The following is an 18595-nucleotide window of genomic DNA, read 5'->3' on the forward strand; positions in this document are numbered from 1 at the left end:
ATTATAAAAATATAGACCTTGATGTTTTGTATTATTTTTTACACATTTTTTGTCTCGTCCAATCCATAAATGTTTTAAAATGTAGAAAAACTATTTATTTATTGATACTTTTGGTTAATTTTGAAACTATTTTTGCCATTTAAAGTGCCATTTCCCATGGTAGGCTCAAAATAATTACTTTTGACTGTATATTTGCTCTGAAAAAATATCTTAATTTGAAGCTAAACTGTTAATCAGAGGTACTATTAAAGGTAAGCGTCCACATGCCCACATCGTACGCATTCCATATGACGTCATCAGTACGCATCGCATGTAGGCATTGCCGATGATGCGGTCCGTACGATGCGGATCAGTGGACGCAGTTGTATGGGTTTCTATACAAGACAAACTAAAATTCGTTGCGTGCGATGCGTACGATGGGGGCCTCTGGACGCATACCTTAAGAATATTATGAGTAACATGTATTTTTACTTGTTTTTGTTTTTGGGCTAACGAATGTTCATATTTGTAGCCTACTTTAGACACTGAAAAATCCATTTTTTAAGTAAAATTGAACCTTATGTCAAATAAGACTGTGAATAATGATTTCTTCATAAAAAAACTTGCTCAAACGAGTCTGACACACGTAGGTATCTTATTTAGACAAATTTTATTCTAATTTTATCTTCTATACTCAATGTGACGCCATTTTTTTATCAATTTATTGATGAATTCATTCTAATGAATACACGTTCTTCGCTATTGCTGTATGTTTCGTAGGGGTATTATATTTTTGGTCTCTGATCATCAACAGCATTGAGTGAAAAAATACATAGTTAAATTACCTTGTCAAATTGATGAACGAAGATAAATAAATAGGTTTTGATATGAAATTAAAAATAAAACGTTATTTGAAGTAATTTTATTAGTAAATCATTAAAAACCTGCGGCCGAAAATTAAACGAAACTTCGCATTCGAGAACCGGAGTAGCCCTACTGATCATGAACAGCATTGAAAAAATACATAGTTAAGTTACCTTGTCAAATTGATGAAGCCGTTAATATGATTATATGATATACTAGCAAAACCGGTGAACTCCGTTTCGCCACCAATGATTTTCCCTGTTTTCCTGAATTTCTCTTGATTTTTTCCTGAATTTTCTTTGCTATAAACCTCACGGAGCCTTAAGACCTTTCCAATGAATGTAAAACCGTGGAAATCGGTTCATGCGTTCTGGAGTTATAACGTCAGGAGGGAAAATCCGACTTATTTTTATATTATTGTTTATTTAGATATTTTAGTGATCTCAGTTCGTATATTAATGTCCATTATTATATATTATGCAATGCATTTAGTTATATACTATAGTTTTATAGATGCCACAACCTATTCACAAAATATAAAGCCGTGACAGATAATAATTTAAGAACACCTTATATTTATAAACTTTACATACACCAAACTACATAACTCATATTGTAAATGCGCATTTAATAAATAATTTAACATGTAAGTACAATATTTCAACGTGACTAGCTAGCGACTAATTTTCTTTTTTTATATAAAACTCGATGTAAATCTAGTCGACTGTCGTAATTGTATTTTTTATGTAAAAATATTTATATACGAAAATATGTTACTTTATAAGGGACTTTTAGTTAGGTATTTTTAGTATACCTAAGGTTATATAAAATATAGGGTGACTGGTAATTAGTGAACGATATTTAAACACGTGATTGTACTCATGATTACAAACAACTTTCCCAAAGAATCATTTTTTGTATACTCATTAGTTTTATTTTTATCATAATAACAAAACAATAAAAAATTGCGCGCGAGCGCGTGCTTTCGCATTAACAGCTGTTGTTATTGGAAGACTAAGTAGGTATTTTGGAACTTTATTTTGTTATTGTGATAAAAATAAAACTAATGAGTATACAAAAACCGTTTCTTTAGGAAAGTTGTTTGTAATCATGAGTACAATCACGTGTTTAAATATCGTTCACTAATTACCAGTCACCCTATACTCCAAAGTATCCACGTCTGCATCCTACTTAGGAGTCTCTTAAAAAGTAAAGAATTATAATTTCAAATAAAAAATGTTGTATATTATATGACGAAGGAGAAATCTACGTGGTGTTTTGAAAAAGTGTGACATCATTATTGTTGACGTCACAGTTGTTGTTCATCACGATGGTCACCCATTTTGGGGCTTAGAAAAACTTCACGAGTACTGTAAACTTAGTTTATTCAACTCCCAGGGAGGTCCGTACTGTACGGCGATCGGAGTGCAACTGCCTCGATTGCCTACAGTGCGGGCGTATAATTTATAGGACTCGGCGCACGAGCACGTGCTTACAAGTTTTAGGTTAAGTATTGAAATTACAATGATAACGTTAATTTTACATCGTGTTACACTTAAAATAATCAACTGATGATTAATAAACTGATTTTTAGGACAATCAAGTGAATTAACCAAACTTATTCTACTTTCTCTGGATAATTGATGTGGTTGCGCCGACACGGCCATACTGACAGGCGGTGCGCGCTCTGCACCAGCCTCGTTAAAAATTGTTTTTGTTGATTCTCGTAGGTTCTCGGTGATTCTATTTATATTCTTGGTGATAAATCGTAGGTCCTCGGTGTATTCTTGATAAGGTTCTCGGTGATTCTCGTAGGTTCTCGGTGATTCTCGTTGGTATTGTAATGTTGTGATGTGATTACCTGTAGGCAAAGAAAGTACATTTCTCTGAGAAGTGATTTCTGTTCATTATAAATTAGTTGTTAGTCTCGTAGAGTTCTCGGAGGGTCTCGTAGATTTCTCGGAGGGTCTCGTAGATTTCTCGGAGGGTCTCGTAGAGTTCTCGGAGTTTAATATTGGAATTTTATGAAATTTGAAAAGAGTAATTAACTATGCAATACTTATCTGTTTATTCTGGTGGGTTCTTTTCACTCTCCAGGTCTGGTTTTGAATGTACTAGCGGCTGTTAGATTCGTTCCAGTTGATCAGGTGGAAGAGCTGATGATGAAGCGGCTGGGGTAAGGGCTTCTTGCAATCCCACTTCTGATGACGAAGGAGAAATCTACGTGGTGTTATCAAAAGTGTGACCGTCATCATTGCTGACGTCACAGTTGTTGTTCTCACGATGGTCACCCATTTTGGGGCTTAGAAAAACTTCACGAGTACAAAAGGGTAAACTTAGTTTATTCAACTCCCAGGGAGGTCCGTACTGTACGGCGATCGGAGTGCAACTGCCTCGATTGCCTACAGTGCGGGCGTATTTATAGGACTCGGCGCACGAGCACGTGCTTACAAGTTTTAGGTTAAGTATTGAAATTACAATGATAACGTTAATTTTAATCGTTGCCACACTTAAAATAATCAACTGATGATTAATAAACTGATTTTTACATACAATCAAGTGAATTAACCAAACTTATTCACTTTCTCTGGATAATTGATGTGGTTGCGCCGACATATATAATAATAATAAATATTCACTTTCTATGTTCCTTTTAGACAATCAAGACAATTAATACATCATTACTTTATGTTAAACGGTTTTAAATTGTATGGTCATCAAGAATAAGAGTGTGTATCAAATATCAGATCGATCTGTCGTCAGGAGTGGAGAGAAATTACATATTATATTAATGTGACCCACACAAAATAGACAGTACCCTTAATATGAGTTTGCTTTATGTTTAACAAAATCGAAACGAGAGCGTGTTTGGCACTCTGAGGCCTTAGTATAAGTTTGCTTTACGTTCAATGAGATCGAATCGAGAACGCGTTCGGCGCTCTAATTGGTTGGTTCAGAGCACCGAACGCGGTTTCGTTTCGTTTTCGTTCAACATAAAGCAAACTCATATTAAGGATACTGATTGGTCGGCTCAAATAAATCTACCAATCAGAGCGCCGAACGCGCTCTCGTTTCGATTACTTTAAACGTAAAGCAAACTCATACTAAGGGTACTGGTCAAACTAAATAAAACCGTTTAAAAACCTTGTGTTTTGTCCCAAAACAATTTTAGTTAAATTTTATACTATTTATATTATATGTAGAATAAATAAGAGATTAAACAATTAATGTATTATAATGATAAAATATTGTATATAGAAAATTAAATTGGTGTGTAAATTTTGGTATATTATAATTCTAACGAATATTTATTACAAGAAATCAAGTAAGTACATTTTTTAGATGATGTTTTTTTATTTATTTTTTTGTAAATTTGTCTTCCTTTAATGTGCAATTTCTGTGTGAAAAGTAAATTCAGATTTTGTAACGTATTCGTAGGTTTTTAAGAATTAAAATAAGACGTAAATGTTACCACATGACACTGCCATAAGTATCTGAATAATTTATCAAGGATAACAATTATGAATATTATTACTATGGAAATAAAATAAACAATTGTACACTTATTCTGTTGTTTTCTTGTTCACCTCTGCCTATCTTTTTCAGAATAATTAGCGTGATGATAGCTAGATTTTCTTATAACGCAATACTTAGTCAACATGTTATAAACAGCGAAGCGCTTCGCTTCAAGCTTCCTTGTGCGAACTGCTAAGGAGTGGAATTCTTTGCAGGAGTCTGTGTTTCCTGATGGGTATAACCTGGGTGTCTTCAAGGCCCGAGTAAATAGGTTGCTTATGGGCAGACGTGCTATATCGTAGGCCGCATCATCACTTACTAATAGGCGAGCTAACGGCCAGACGTCGACCCATTAAAATATATAAAAACAAAAGTATATAGGCTTACAAAAAGGATTCCCCATTTGAAATATTAACGTTGTGTTTGTATCAATCACACACGAACCTACGTCGTGACGTAGCAGAATTATAATAGCAAAACAAATTCTGCAAAGCCATAGCTAATAGTGTTAACAGTAACTAGTAGTTATCGTCACCATGAACTACTTTTCAAGTTTTCACCAGTTGTTTTATTATTTAGTAGCGATTGACGTGATTTAAATTAATAGGTACTTTACTCAAATATTTTTTGTAACCCTAAGAAACGTATCAAAGGTCCCATGTTCCTCGAGCATAAAGGGCCGATTATATGTAGGTACACTTTTTTTTTTAAGGACGGAAAAATCATCCAATGACTTTTCCTTGGGTGAGGTGAAAGGGAGTGTCAGACTCTTAATGACTAAAAACCACCCCGTTCCTAACTGCTAAGTAGTTATGGGTATACTTGAAATACCTTTTATACTGATAAAAACATATAATATCTTCTACCTCGCACCAACCTTATATTACACCTTATACTACATAGTATTTATAAAACAAAGTCCCTTTGTATGCTTTTTAATAGATAGTGATTCAAGATGAAGGTTTATATGTATATCACCATTGTACCCATGCGAAGCTGGGGCGGGTCGCTAGTTATATGCAGTGCCGGCGTTGGGGGGCGACATGGGCCGATGGCCCAGGGCGACAAAGTCGGGGGCGCCAATAATATGAAAAACTACTACTAACACTTGATATTGCTTCCCTCAAGTGGGCGCCACAATATTTTCGCCCGGGGTGTCAGTGGCCCTTACACCGGCACTGGTTATATGGGGCTAATTCTCGTCGTATAACAAGGGATAATTTGGCCATAAATGGTCTTTGCCTCGTATAATAAGAGATGAACTTATGTATGTATGTAACCATTGACCAACGTTGTATAAAAAATAAAACACCAACTTCATAACACAACTTTTATTATCATGTAATAGGTACACAAAATACAAAACTAAATTATTTCTATTCGATATAATTTCGCTTTAATCTATAACTAGATATATATGTTATATATTTTATAGCGTGGACTATCTATACAATTATAAATTATATATAATTACTAGTATGAATAAGGATAATCCTTTATCCGCCGTACTCAGAGCCATTAAATGTTTACTTATGGTAAGCGTCCAAAGACCCGCATCGCACGCATCGTAGGCATTCCGTATGACGTCACCAGTACGCATCTCGTGTAGTCTTTGCCGATGATGCGGTCCGTACGATGCGGATCAGTGGACGCAGTTGTATGAGTTTCTATACAAGACAAACTAAAACCCGGTGCGAGCGATGCGTGCGATGTGGGCCTGTGGACGTTTGTTTTTAACCCAATCCTGTTTTCGGAACAAAATCGTTACTAAAGAATAGTTTAAGTAATCATTAAATGTCTCTGAGATCGGCAGTAAATGCGATATATTTATAACATAACAATATTTTAAAATAATTTCTACGCTATCGACCAGATACAATAAAAATTACAATTCAGTATAACTTTTTTCTCAAAGGGTTTTTAATTTAGTGCCCCCCAGATGGGGCTGGTGAGGCAAAGGTCCTGTTAGTCTAGTTATCAAAAGACACGAAAATCGTTGGAATTTTACTCGTATGTGAGACAATACAATCTTTAACACATTGACTGCCAACAAAAATCAGTTGAAGGCAAATCCTCCGCTAGCGCCGGTCACTTCTGCCCCCCATGGCGTTTAATGTGTTAAATTATAATTGACTAGTACAGCTAGGAATAGGTGATTAAAATAATAGTGACTTAAGTGGAAAATAGTGTCTACATCTGTTCACAATGACAATCATTATTTGAATAATATAGGCTGACTGGTAATTAGTGAACGATATTTAAACACGTGATTGTACTCCTATTTACAAACAACTTTCCCAAAGAAACTCCTTTTGTATACTCATTAGTTTTATTTTTATCACAGTATCAAAACAACGAAACTTCGCGCGCGAAAAGTTCTAAACGACCTACTACTTAATCTTCCGATAAAAATGGCGCGGGCGCCTCGCTGCTAACAACTGATCATGCGAAAGCAAACGCGCACGAAACTTTATTGTGATAAAAATTAAACTAATAAGTATACAAAAAAAATTTATCTGAGAAAGTTGTTTGTAATCATGAGTACTATCGTGTACGTGTTTAAATATCGTTCACTAGTTCATAGAGACTCAGCGACCCCACAGTCAAACCATTACAACGGTTTTGTGGGGCTTAGTATATTATAATGTAATTTATATGGAAAAGAAATAAATAAATTACCAGTCACCCTATATAGTAAAAAAATCTAAGTTTAAATCATCTTATTAGGTGAAATATCATCATCAATTGTTAATTTACGAAAATATACGAATTAACAAAGAAAACTTAAGTTTCAAAAGTGCCTTCTTGATAATTTTGATCGAAACTACAACACATAAAGAAAAACAATTATATTATAATGACTTTTAAACATAATTAAATAATCAAAATTTTGGTTTATTATGTATTTAATACTGTTCAATGTAATTGTAATCAGTTTTTTTACGATTGAGGCAACAAATAAGTTTTAGGGGGCTTGATAAAATAGTTATTTGTTTAAAATTATAATGCAAAACTAGTATCTCTAGGTTTCTAAGGCATTTACTTCACATTTATAATGAAATTTACTAAAAAAAAACATGTTTGTATCAAATTTTTATGTACCATCCCCTTAGCCTTATTTTAGGGGATTTTACAGACTTTATACTTTAAATATACATACCTACATTTAATATAATATATATATTGAATTATTTATATATTTGCGTACAACTAAAGGGTTTAATAATTGGGGTGTTTAGCTCAGTACATATTAATTAGAGCACCTTTATATGCTACAACTATAGTTATATATACCCTGTGTGAACAATATATTATTATTTTCTTATTTTATATAAAAATTACTACGTTATAAGTCTACATATTGTACTGTAAACGTCCAGTTCAGATTTTGTATTCCTGTAACAAACAAAATAAAATTATTTAATAAATAAATAAAAACATATTTTTTATAGTACACAGAGCAGGACATTAAAATGGGTTCATCTCTAAACCGGTAAGCCACAAAAAGCCGAAAACGCACTTGTAACGCCTCTGGTGTTGCGGATCTAAAGATGTAAGGTCGGCGCCGACTGCTTACAATTAGGTAATTTGCGTGTTTGTTCCACGCTACAATAAAGTCATAAATAAAGCTTTCTCCAACAGATGTATGCCTAAAATGTTAGAAGAGGAATACCAACAGAATTCCTTAGTGTCAAATGCTTCTACTGAGGAGTCGTCGATCTTATTCAGAGTGTTTCTACAACGGTGTTTGACTTAAATGGGACTACTTATTCGATTAAATCCCTTCTTGGACAGGCTGACAAACGAACAGCCGGGTCACCTAATGATAAGTAATCGGCACCGTCCATGGACACCCGAAATCAGACGAGTTACAAATTCGTTACCGACCTTTTAGGGGAATTAGTTCTATAATTGTAGCTAAAAAAAGGTAAGAGCTGATGAACTTTTGACTGCACGGTTGGTGCGGTGGCTGGGTAACTGGCTGCCGCGCAACGGGTAGCGGATTCGATTCCCGCACGGAGCAACTCTTTGTGTGATCCACAAATTGTTGTTTCGGGTCTCGGTGTCATGTGTATGTGAACTTGTATGTTTATAAACGCACCCACGACACAGGAGAAAATCCAAATGTGGGGCAACGTTTTTTTAAAAAAAGAAAAATTAATTAACAAAACTAATGTGAATGTAGTGACTCACACAATCAGTTGATGGTGGCGGAATGGTCGAAGTCCCCCTTGTCGAGGTGCCGCTGCGCCGCCTTCGTCGGCTCGTAGATCATCATGGAGACGCGCTCCGGACTCGTCTTGTTGCGCTGCATGTCTGCGACAAGATTACTACAACGTGAATTGGTATAAAAGCTAGTCCTAGCAAGTACTGCTATGAATCAAAAAATAGAATATCATCGTGACTATCGTGAGACCTATTAAATTAACTAAAAATCACGGTTTACACACGTATTATTAATAGAGAAAAACTCTACTAGTTTCGAGTCACAGAGGACTAGGACTCTTCATCATGAGCAGCATGCGTAGACGCGGCGAAGTCGCGCAGCCAACTGGTGGTGTATTTTATAACTAGGGAGTCCGTACGAAGAAGCGAAGTCAGAATTTGGCGTAAGGCTCAGACGTTGGTGAAAAATCTTTTTGAAAACCATGTATCATGGAATCATAAATCATGAAATCTACTTGAGGAGTTTACCGCATCCAGTCATCATCATTGTCGATCCATCGCAAACAAAAGAATCAAGCGTGATTGTAACTCCCGTTTAATGTGGTCTACCGAGAGCGAGTTCCCAACTAGTCCTACGCTACTGTAACGAGAGGTCTTTAACCCAATAAACTATTTGCTAAAGTGCAATAATGGGACATTCATTTTTTGACAGCCGCAGACGTTGTAGTGTCTGGCCAAAATGAGCTCATACGCCAATTAGCTTCCTTTAGTGGAGATTAGAGCAGCAACTGCTACTTACATCTAAGACTGAGTCGCCGTTTATGCTGCCCGCACAGTTCCAGCTGCCTCCGGACTAGCTGCGAGGCGGACGCCGGCCGGGGGCTCAGCGGCAACGTGGCCGGTTGGAGCGTCACCTCCGAGTACGCTGTCTTGCTTGTGTAGTCTGGAAGAAAGTAATAAAGAAGTCCAATGTTGTAATAATTTTTGTCAGTTGAGTTGAGAGTCATATAATAATAAAAGAGGGTAAGACACTTGTCGTTCGTCTTACATATTACCAGAGACTTAAAAAACCTATAACTGCCAATAATAAAACGATCTTAATCTAATAAATGCATTTAGATCGACCTTAATTTTTGACAGAAACTATAGAACTAATGTCAAAAATCGATCTTAATCCAAAGAATTGAAATCACAACAATGCTGTGCTTAACACATTAACCGCCAGGGGCAAAATGACCGACGCTAGCGCAGGATTTACCTTCCAAGAGATTTTTGTTGGCAGTCAAAGTATTAATCCAACAATTGCGATCTTTCGGCCAACAAACCATAGTCCAGAAGAATTGAAGTTTTTCACACCAGGGGTGTCACTTACTTAATGCTCACCCTTTTTTATTTCATATCGCGACACGTGAGCAGACGGATCACCTGATGGTAAACAGTCTGAGCCGCTCATGGACAGCCGCAACACAAAAGCTCAAAGGAATTACAAGTGCGTTGCTAGTCTTTTGGGGGATTCGGGAATTGGATTTGGGGGTTGGGGGAGGACTGGGCCTCCGGTAACTTCACTCACACAGTGTTAAGTGTAAGTGACACCCAACAAAAGCATTTTTTCAGGCTTCATCGTCTTCATCATCAGCCGGAAGACGTCCACTGTAGAACAAATCCCCCCTTAGTCCTCCACATAGAACGACAAGCTGCCAATATCCAAGCTTATTCTACAAATAATTTGCTGTAAACCTTACCTCTCTCATTGAGCACAATCTCGCGATGCATCAGCGATAACTCAGCGTCGTTCACAAGCACCGTGTTTTTCTTCTCCGATCCGTCCCAGGTCCGGTTCCGATCGCCCATGTACGCCGTCAGATCACCGTCCGGTTTTAGATCCTCGTCTTGCAAAGATGTGTTCTTGCTTGATGGTTGCACCTAAGTTGAAGTAAGTGAAGGTCATTTATTTTTTCTAAATATGCTCATAATATATATAGTAAAGCCACAATCACACGAGAGCTCGACGTTAAAAGAATGTTAAAATAGAACAAATTGCAATTTAGCAACTTTAACTTCCAAAGCCCAGCGTTGAACATGCCATTGCTCGATTAAAGCAAGTTAGGCTAGCAAGAATGCCTATGGCATTAAGCCCACCCTTGTACACTAAAGTTGCTAAAAGTTAAATAAATAAATAATAGCGTCGCGTTATAGGTGAAAGCCCTGGACGTATGAACATATTCTAGCAGATGCATTTGTTGTGTACGCTTTTGAACGTACGTTTAAAAAAGCTTTTTTAGGCTAAGGCCTAAGGCTGCTACTAAAGTTGAACTCAATCTGGAAGATGTGACTATTTCCATTTTCTTAATCTCACGAACTCACAATTTTAAAGTGACATAGCGTCGCACTCAGACTCATTAAATGGTTACTTAACCCAGTCATTAGCAATTGTTTTCGAAACAAAACCGTTACTAAGGCATAGTTCGAGTAATCATTAAATGACTCTGAGTGCGGCAGATAGACAATAATTTTGGCAAAAATTTTTCTTCAGGGCATCTTACCTTAATCTGTTTCTTAACAAAAGTAGGACTTGACTGCGGTCTATTCTGAAAATCGATGTGTTGATTCGCACCACTCTTATTCCTGACAATGGGAGACAACTTCCTGAACTCACTCCTCGGCTCCAGCTCTATTCGAACAGTCTCTACAGTGGAATTACTGGCCCTACCGAAAAGCGGGGACAATTTCGGTTTGGCAACACTAGTCGCTTCCGATTCTTCGACACTCTCAATCGTTATGGTCGAATCGATACTGTCAGAGGTGTGCTTAATCGGTTTAACGACTATCACGCCTTGTACTCCATCATTGTTGATTTTAGTCGATTTCTCAAGGTCATAGTTGGGGTTTTCGAAGCCAGTCTGTGTGGCTATGTCATCACTTTCTGCTGTGAACGTCTGTGATGTTGTATTCGAAGCTTTGTTTAACATCCGCTTACGTCGTTCCAAATCTGCGTGTATATCCGTCTGTACGCGTAAATTTATATCTCCGTAACGTCTCACTATGTAGTTGAGGAGCCATTGGTAGCCTTTACGTAAACCAGGGTCTATTTTTGGCTTTTTAGTATTTGGGTGTTCTGTGAATGCGCTGTAGGATTCGACTAGAGTTGGACATCTGTACCTGTGAAAATGCATGGGATATTTAAGTACCTATAGTGAAATTCTACAAGATAATACCTTGAACACAGCATTTGTATTTGCATTAGATGATAATCAGGTTCACGTGTGTATTTATGTATTATCTTGAATTTTCTGGTGTGTGAGACCAGATTTTATGTTTCAAACTTATTTGTTCGGGGTTTTACGCTAGATAATATACAGTCAAATCACACAGGCATTTATTTAGAAAATGTCCTTATGATAGATTCACTTACACTAACATTATAATGACAAAACTTAATGCAACTTACTTATTAACGAGAGGTTCGATGTTCAGTTTGTCGACCACATCGATGTCGTCCAAAGCCCCAGTTTTGTCCTGTTTGTTCGCTAGAACCAGCACTGGCTTGCCTGGTGGAGAAAACCATAACATCTATACTAATATTATAAAGCTGAAGAGTTTGTTTGTTTGATTGTTTGTTTGTTTGAACGCGCTAATCTCCGGAACTACTGGTCTGAATTGAATAATTCTTTTTGTGTTGGATAGTGCATTTATCGAGGAAGGCTATAGGCTATAAAACATCACGTTATGACCAATAGGAGCCGAGCAGAACGGGTGAAACCGCGCGGAAGTAGCTATATACAAAAATATGTTTCAAGGACTGGTCGTTCGGTAATAATGTCGTTTGTAAACTAACAGCCCAATTTTATATTATCGCTGTATCAAAATAAAAATCTAACGTGTTAATGCAAGCTAAACCTTCGATTAATATTGTTTCGGTCACGCCAAAACTTAGTAAGACCCGACAGGGAGTGGGTAGAGGTCTTCGACTAACCTAAACCATTTTTTTTTTGAGGGGGTAAAATCATTCAATGACTTCTCCCGGTGAGGTGAGGTGAGAGGTCAAACTCTTATTGACTAGAAATCACCGCGTTCCTATTCCTGTTAATGCAAGAGCCCCGGCAATACGCTAAACCTGAACCTAAAACTGTGATCTCCAACCCGCCTGCGTGGCCGAAAGCTAGTCTTGGATGAAGTAAAGATAATATGGGAGCGGATATTTTCTGAATTAAAATCCTTCCGACCTTTACTATGTTTTTTTTTTTCAGGAGGGAAAATCATCCAATGACTTCTCCCGCCTTGGGCGAGACGAGAGGGAGTGTCAGACTCTTACTGACTAAAAACCACCCCGTTCCTACTCCTGCTTTTTGAGCCGGAGCCCCGGTAACCTGCTAGGCAGTCCGCAGCTCCGGACCTTTCTAAGTATTGTATTTGTATGATACTTATCATTAACTGACTAAACTGAAGTTTCCTTTCCACACCCCTATTTACTTAAAAGAGTGACGTCACATATAAAACAGTGATTGTCTTCAAAATAAATAAATTAGTCTGATTGTACACCTGTCGATTGACTCATATGCTAATAACATTAGGTGGTATTTACTGAGTGAAACTGAAGGTCTTTGGGTGACGTAATTATTCCAACAACTCTATGACAGGTATACAAACTGTTTCAGGGAAATTGGACAGCTTATGGGCGTTGCTTTCATTTCTTAGAAAAGTTTTACTGTTCCGTTAATCAACTGAGGATATAGACGTGATTTTTTTTATGATATAAGTCCATAGACACCAGAAGCTTTGAAGCGCGAAGCAAGTACGTTGCTGGCATTTTGGTGGTAAGGAATTTAAGGGTTGTTGGGGAATCGGAGTTTCGGAAGGTGGGTAATTGGACCTCCGGTAACCTAATTTACACAACGAAACACAACGCAAGCGTTGTTTCAAGTCAGTTTTCTGTGAAGTCGTAGTATCAATCCGATCGAAACAGCCCTTTCGTGCCCAGAAAGGGGCATCGGACTCGATTCCTGGATTAATGAAAGAAACTTTCTCAGCAATATTTAACTGGGAATCTAGTGGTGTGTTCAGTCCACCTAAATTACTATAGGTTAGCACTTCCCACGCTAACCGTCTCGAAAATAATATTTAACAACAAGAAAATATGCAGTAGGTATTATTGCACTAGTCTTGATTTATTACAACACGATAAAGAACCGGCCATGACTTGGTATAAAGCCTACATGATCTACGCACTGTAACCAGATTAACGCCTGAAGCCTATGCTAAGTCTAGTGCTAAGCTGGATGTTACATTTTACTGAAATTCAGGTTCTACTTACTACTAGGTGTACTCGATTTGTTAAAGATTTTCTTAGTGACTAATTTTTTTCTTGACGTCAGTCCTTTTATCCTCAAAGATTGAAAAAGGCAGAGGTGGAGATAGAAATGTAACCCCAGTTACGTCCACGCTTTGGAAAATAGGAATCGAAAATCCATTGATACTTTGACCCAACCCAAAAGGACAATAGGCCAAATTTTTAAATTACTATCGCTGAAGGATCACCTGATAATAAGCAATCGCCGCCGCCTATGGGCACTCAAAACACCAGAAGGGTTACAAGTGCGTTGCCAGCCTTTTGGGAATTAGGAATTTATCGAATCGAAAATCCAGTGATACTTTGACCCAACCCAAAAGGACAAAGGGCTAAATTCTTTTTATAAGCCTACAACATAGACATACGTCAACTACATATTTAATTTCATCGATTTATCAGTTGGAATCATCTCAGACCAGACTAAAGTCTGAACCCGCGGGGATTTACTAGTGACGTATCATTGTGTCATCACCATTGTGTTGATATTAGAACCTACCCTAAGAACAAATATTAGGAAAAGTACTCATAGATGTTTTTTTCAACGCAAATATTATAGAAAGTATATCTCGTTTGTATTACCGACTTATCGACAATTTTACAACAAGGTATCGATATTTGAGCAAACATAGTATACATATAATATCTAATTTATTTACGAATTACGATATTCACCACGGCAACCGTCACGGTGTGATAACTCGATAAATACAACCACCATAGGTACAAGCTCCACAAACCAGTATAAACTGACCGTCCAATATGCTTAAAGATTATACAAAGCGAGATCATGATAAAATGGTTTTGTAGAACTCAATGTGGAGTTGTGTGCACCTATTTCACTAGTCAGTAGCTGATAAGCAATTTAATTAAAACTTTATCTAATTAATTTCGTGTTACATGACAGTCACACTACTCGCGTTAGGCTGATGGCTATTGGCTAAATTAAAAACACAATGCGTGTTACTGGTCGTACGTAGTCAAGTGTGGGAGAGCCATGCTTCGGCACGAATGGGCCGACTCGACCGGAGCGATGACACGGCCTCACAGAAAACCGACGTGAAACAACGCTTGCGTTGTTTTGTTGTGTGAGTGAGGTTACCGGAAGCCCAATCACCCTCTTTCCCCATCTAATAAGCAAAACAAATTTAAGGGTTGTTAGGGAATCAGGTCCCCAACAATCCTTAAATTTCTAACCACTAAAAGGCCGGTTAAGCACTAGTAACGCCACTGGTGTTTCGGGTATCCATAAACTTATACATACATAAAAAGGTAGAGGACATTCCAGTGTGGAGCCGTAGCTTTTTTTAAATAAAAATAGCACCTATAATAGTCGTATCTAAGCCAGGCAAGTACCTACATCGTAGTCGATGGCTAGGTAACAGTTAATCTCAAAGTAAAATACACATAAAATCGCATTAAAACCTCGGAAGTCGTTAAACTGAGCGTGCGACGGAAATTGATTGACATAGGTATGTAGGTAGGAGGTAGGTCTTGAAATTCATTAAAAACTTGAAGTAACGGATTTTTTTAAGGGAGAAAATCATCCAATGGCTTCTCCCGCCTTGGGCGAGGCGAGAGGGAGTGTCAGACTCATACCGACAAAAAACCACCCCGTTTCCACCAGTGCTAAGCTATGTGTACCAATGAATATGATTGGTGTACACAGCAACGTAGCATAGCACATCTCTGGTGGAAAAGCACCCTGATTAGGATCAGCTATAGACGGAAACAAGATGATAATAAAATAGTTTTTTTTAAGGGGGTAAAATCATCCAATGGCTTCTCCCGCCTTGGGCGAGGCGAGAGGGAGTGTCAGACTCTTACTGACTAAAAACCACCCCGTTCCTACTTCTGCCCTTCGAGCCGGATCCCCAGTAAACCCGCTAGGTAATCCGCAGCTCCGGATCAGGCATCAGCCCTACTGGGCCCAATAAAATAGTCCTTGGAAATACCTTGTATCATCTGTTAATATATGATTTTTCCACGAAAAAAGTCGAGGAAAAACCCTACCTATTTCACAAGTCACAACATAACTTCGCAATACCACAAAACTGGTCATTAAGATAGGCCTATCGTGTCGGAAATTTGTGCCGTAGACGGTAGACATAGCCTAATAAATAACGAATTAATTAAAGAAAGGAAACTACGTATACCGAGGTCGATATACTGAGAACTGTCTTGACCCTGAACTGGGGAACTTGCGTGTTGATTGTGGAATAAATGTCAGTGGCCAGCTACTATGTACTTACATATAAAAGTGGGTTTCTTACTTAGGTAGTTATTAGACCTCTTTACCTATGAACTAAGCGTTTTTAAAAGGCATGTTAAAGATTAGTATTAGACCCACCATACACAGACTGTTCGAGCAGTTACCCAGTGATTCACACGTTTTTTTTATGGTATAAGCCGGTAAACGAGCAGATAGATCACCTGATGGTAAACAATCGCCGCCGCCCATGGACACCCAAAACCCCAGTGGCGCTATAAGAGCCTATAGATAGCTAGAGGCGTGCGTTGCCGGTTTTATGGGGGTTAAGAATGTAAGGGTTATTGGGGTATCGGGGATTAGGAAGGCGGGTAACTGGGCCTCCGATAACTCACTCACACAACGAAACTAACGCAAGCGTTGTTTCACATCGGTTTTCTGTGAGGCCGTGGTATCACTCCGGTCGAACCGGCCCATTCGTGCCGAAGCATGGCTCTCCTACACTAAGATCAACAGTTTGAAGCTGTCATTGACAACTGATTGAGCAGTCCGTAAATCCTATGACAACTATGTACTATGTATGTACTACATACTACATCTATAGTTTTCTATGCAGTCGCAGTTTGAAGCAATTGATCCTGACTGCTTTTAGCAGTCCATATATAAAAACCCTTAGGTATTTACGTTGTATAAGTATGTATTTTTATTGCGATGTATAGGAATTGTTAAAAGACGTAGACCACAAACTGTAGGCATTGGAAATCGAGTAGGCAGTCTTTATCTAGCCTGTCTAACTTCTGATTTTGGAATTTTAATAATTTCAACAGCGTGTTATAATTTCGACGCGGTACCGGTGTTAAAAAAAGTCAATTCAAAGTTTTGGCCATAGAGCCAAAAAAGCATTTTCGACCTTTCTTCAACGTACCTAAAGTAAGTAATTCTACAATAAATCTTGTAAGTATTCCTTTCCAATAACGAATATAGGCGACAAAAATGTGAATAAATTCGAAATAATTCATCGAAATTCAAAACATTTTCCACTGAAAATCATTACGCAAATCTAAACATGAATCAGCCAGAGAGTAACCATGGCAATAGTTGCAAAATATTAATAAAATCATACCTGATATTTTGTCATGCGATAACACCTCTTCGAGTACAGCCCTGCACTCGTCCAACCGTGAAAAATCACTTGAATCGATGACAAATATCACACCGTGCACTTCGCTATAATACTGAGACCATATTTGACGAAAATGAGGGCCCCCGCCTAAATCATATATCGTCACAGGAGTATCTTTATGCACTAAATTCACAGCTTTAAAACCCACAGTCGGTAAAACCTTGTCATCTTTTTCGCCGGCCAAATTATTCACAGTTTTTGTTTTTCCCGCGTTATCCAATCCTATCAGTATCAAAACGATGTGACGACGCTGGTTTCGACGCCGAAAAATACTTCCCAGACAATTACCCATAATAAACACAACATATACAACTAGATTAACGATAAAAAATCACTTTTCACATCACAAATACGTCTTTCAAATTTGAATTTGTCACCCGTGGCCATTTGTAAACAAAAAAAGTTTTGTTGACACAACGGTTACCAATAGCGATCGAGTTCGATGTGGCCAGTGTTATGCGTAGGTTTGTTCTCTTTGTCCGTTCAATAATTTAGTATTGTTTTCTTTTGAATTTCTTTCTGCATTTTTATTTTATTTTTTAAAAAATATTGATCATGCATCAGCATTAATTTACAGCTTGTTATGCTAATTATTTCTATTATTTCCTTCAGACAATTTATTAATACGTATTGTTTTTGTGCCCACATGCCGAAAGATCGTCCTTCCAAGTGGCGCTTTATGTATAAAATGAATAATGTGTTTTATCAACAAGTTAACGTACTCAAGGCGACAGCTGTATTTGAACAATTCTATAATAACGATATTGTAAAATGAAAGGTCACATCTGTTCTGTTGTAATTATTTTGATTGTATGTTTTCCTTACGGTTAGCTTTTTTTAGAAATACTGTTAGTACTATTGCGTCTAGACGTAATGGGCCATTTCATTTATAGTTTTTATACAGTCAGGTCAAGGCGAAGGACCACCAGAGTTTTCCACCAGAGATGTGCTATGCTACGTTGCTGTGGATGCGTTTGGCTTCCACCAATCACATTAATTGGTACACATAGCTTAGCACTGGTGGACTCAGCTAAGCTACGTTTTTTTATATGGAAAGATGCGTGCTATGGATGTGTGCCATGGATGGCTTCCCTACTATCGATACATCGCATACTCGAGCTGCGCATCTTCCTCGCAGTTACATAGCTTAGTATCAGTGGAAACGGTCACATAGTTTCACAGCTTAGCTATTATATCTTCGTAGCATAACTACATAGCACATCTCTGGTGGAAAAGCACACTAACATTTTCTGATTTTTAGGAAGCACTATGTTATTGCTTCAACCGAGGACCTTTTAACCTTGGTCCTAGGTGTCATTGAGTGATATTAAAA

General features: G+C 37.7%; 1 protein-coding gene and 1 long non-coding RNA gene across 2 annotated transcripts; both read right to left on the reverse strand.

Moving 5' to 3' along the window:
• Positions 1-93: 93 nt before the first annotated feature.
• LOC126911630 (uncharacterized) lies at positions 94-1328 on the reverse strand. Its single transcript, XR_007706149.1, has 2 exons — positions 1017-1328; positions 94-824 (listed from the first exon to the last, which is right to left on the reverse strand). It is a non-coding gene; the product is annotated as an uncharacterized LOC126911630 (long non-coding RNA).
• Positions 1329-5675: 4347 nt separating this feature from the next.
• Positions 5676-17776, reverse strand: LOC118276685 (uncharacterized). Its single transcript, XM_035595126.2, has 7 exons — positions 17203-17776; positions 11975-12074; positions 11070-11685; positions 10269-10449; positions 9326-9469; positions 8554-8676; positions 5676-7755 (listed from the first exon to the last, which is right to left on the reverse strand). The coding sequence occupies exons 1-6, from the start codon at positions 17552-17554 to the stop codon at positions 8558-8560; spliced, it is 1512 nt and encodes a 503-aa protein (XP_035451019.2). The 5' UTR covers positions 17555-17776; the 3' UTR covers positions 5676-7755; positions 8554-8557.
• Positions 17777-18595: the final 819 nt, after the last annotated feature.

This window comes from Spodoptera frugiperda, chromosome 17 (genome assembly GCF_023101765.2).
Source record: "Spodoptera frugiperda isolate SF20-4 chromosome 17, AGI-APGP_CSIRO_Sfru_2.0, whole genome shotgun sequence".
In the NCBI taxonomy this organism is placed as follows: Eukaryota; Metazoa; Arthropoda; class Insecta; order Lepidoptera; family Noctuidae; genus Spodoptera; species Spodoptera frugiperda.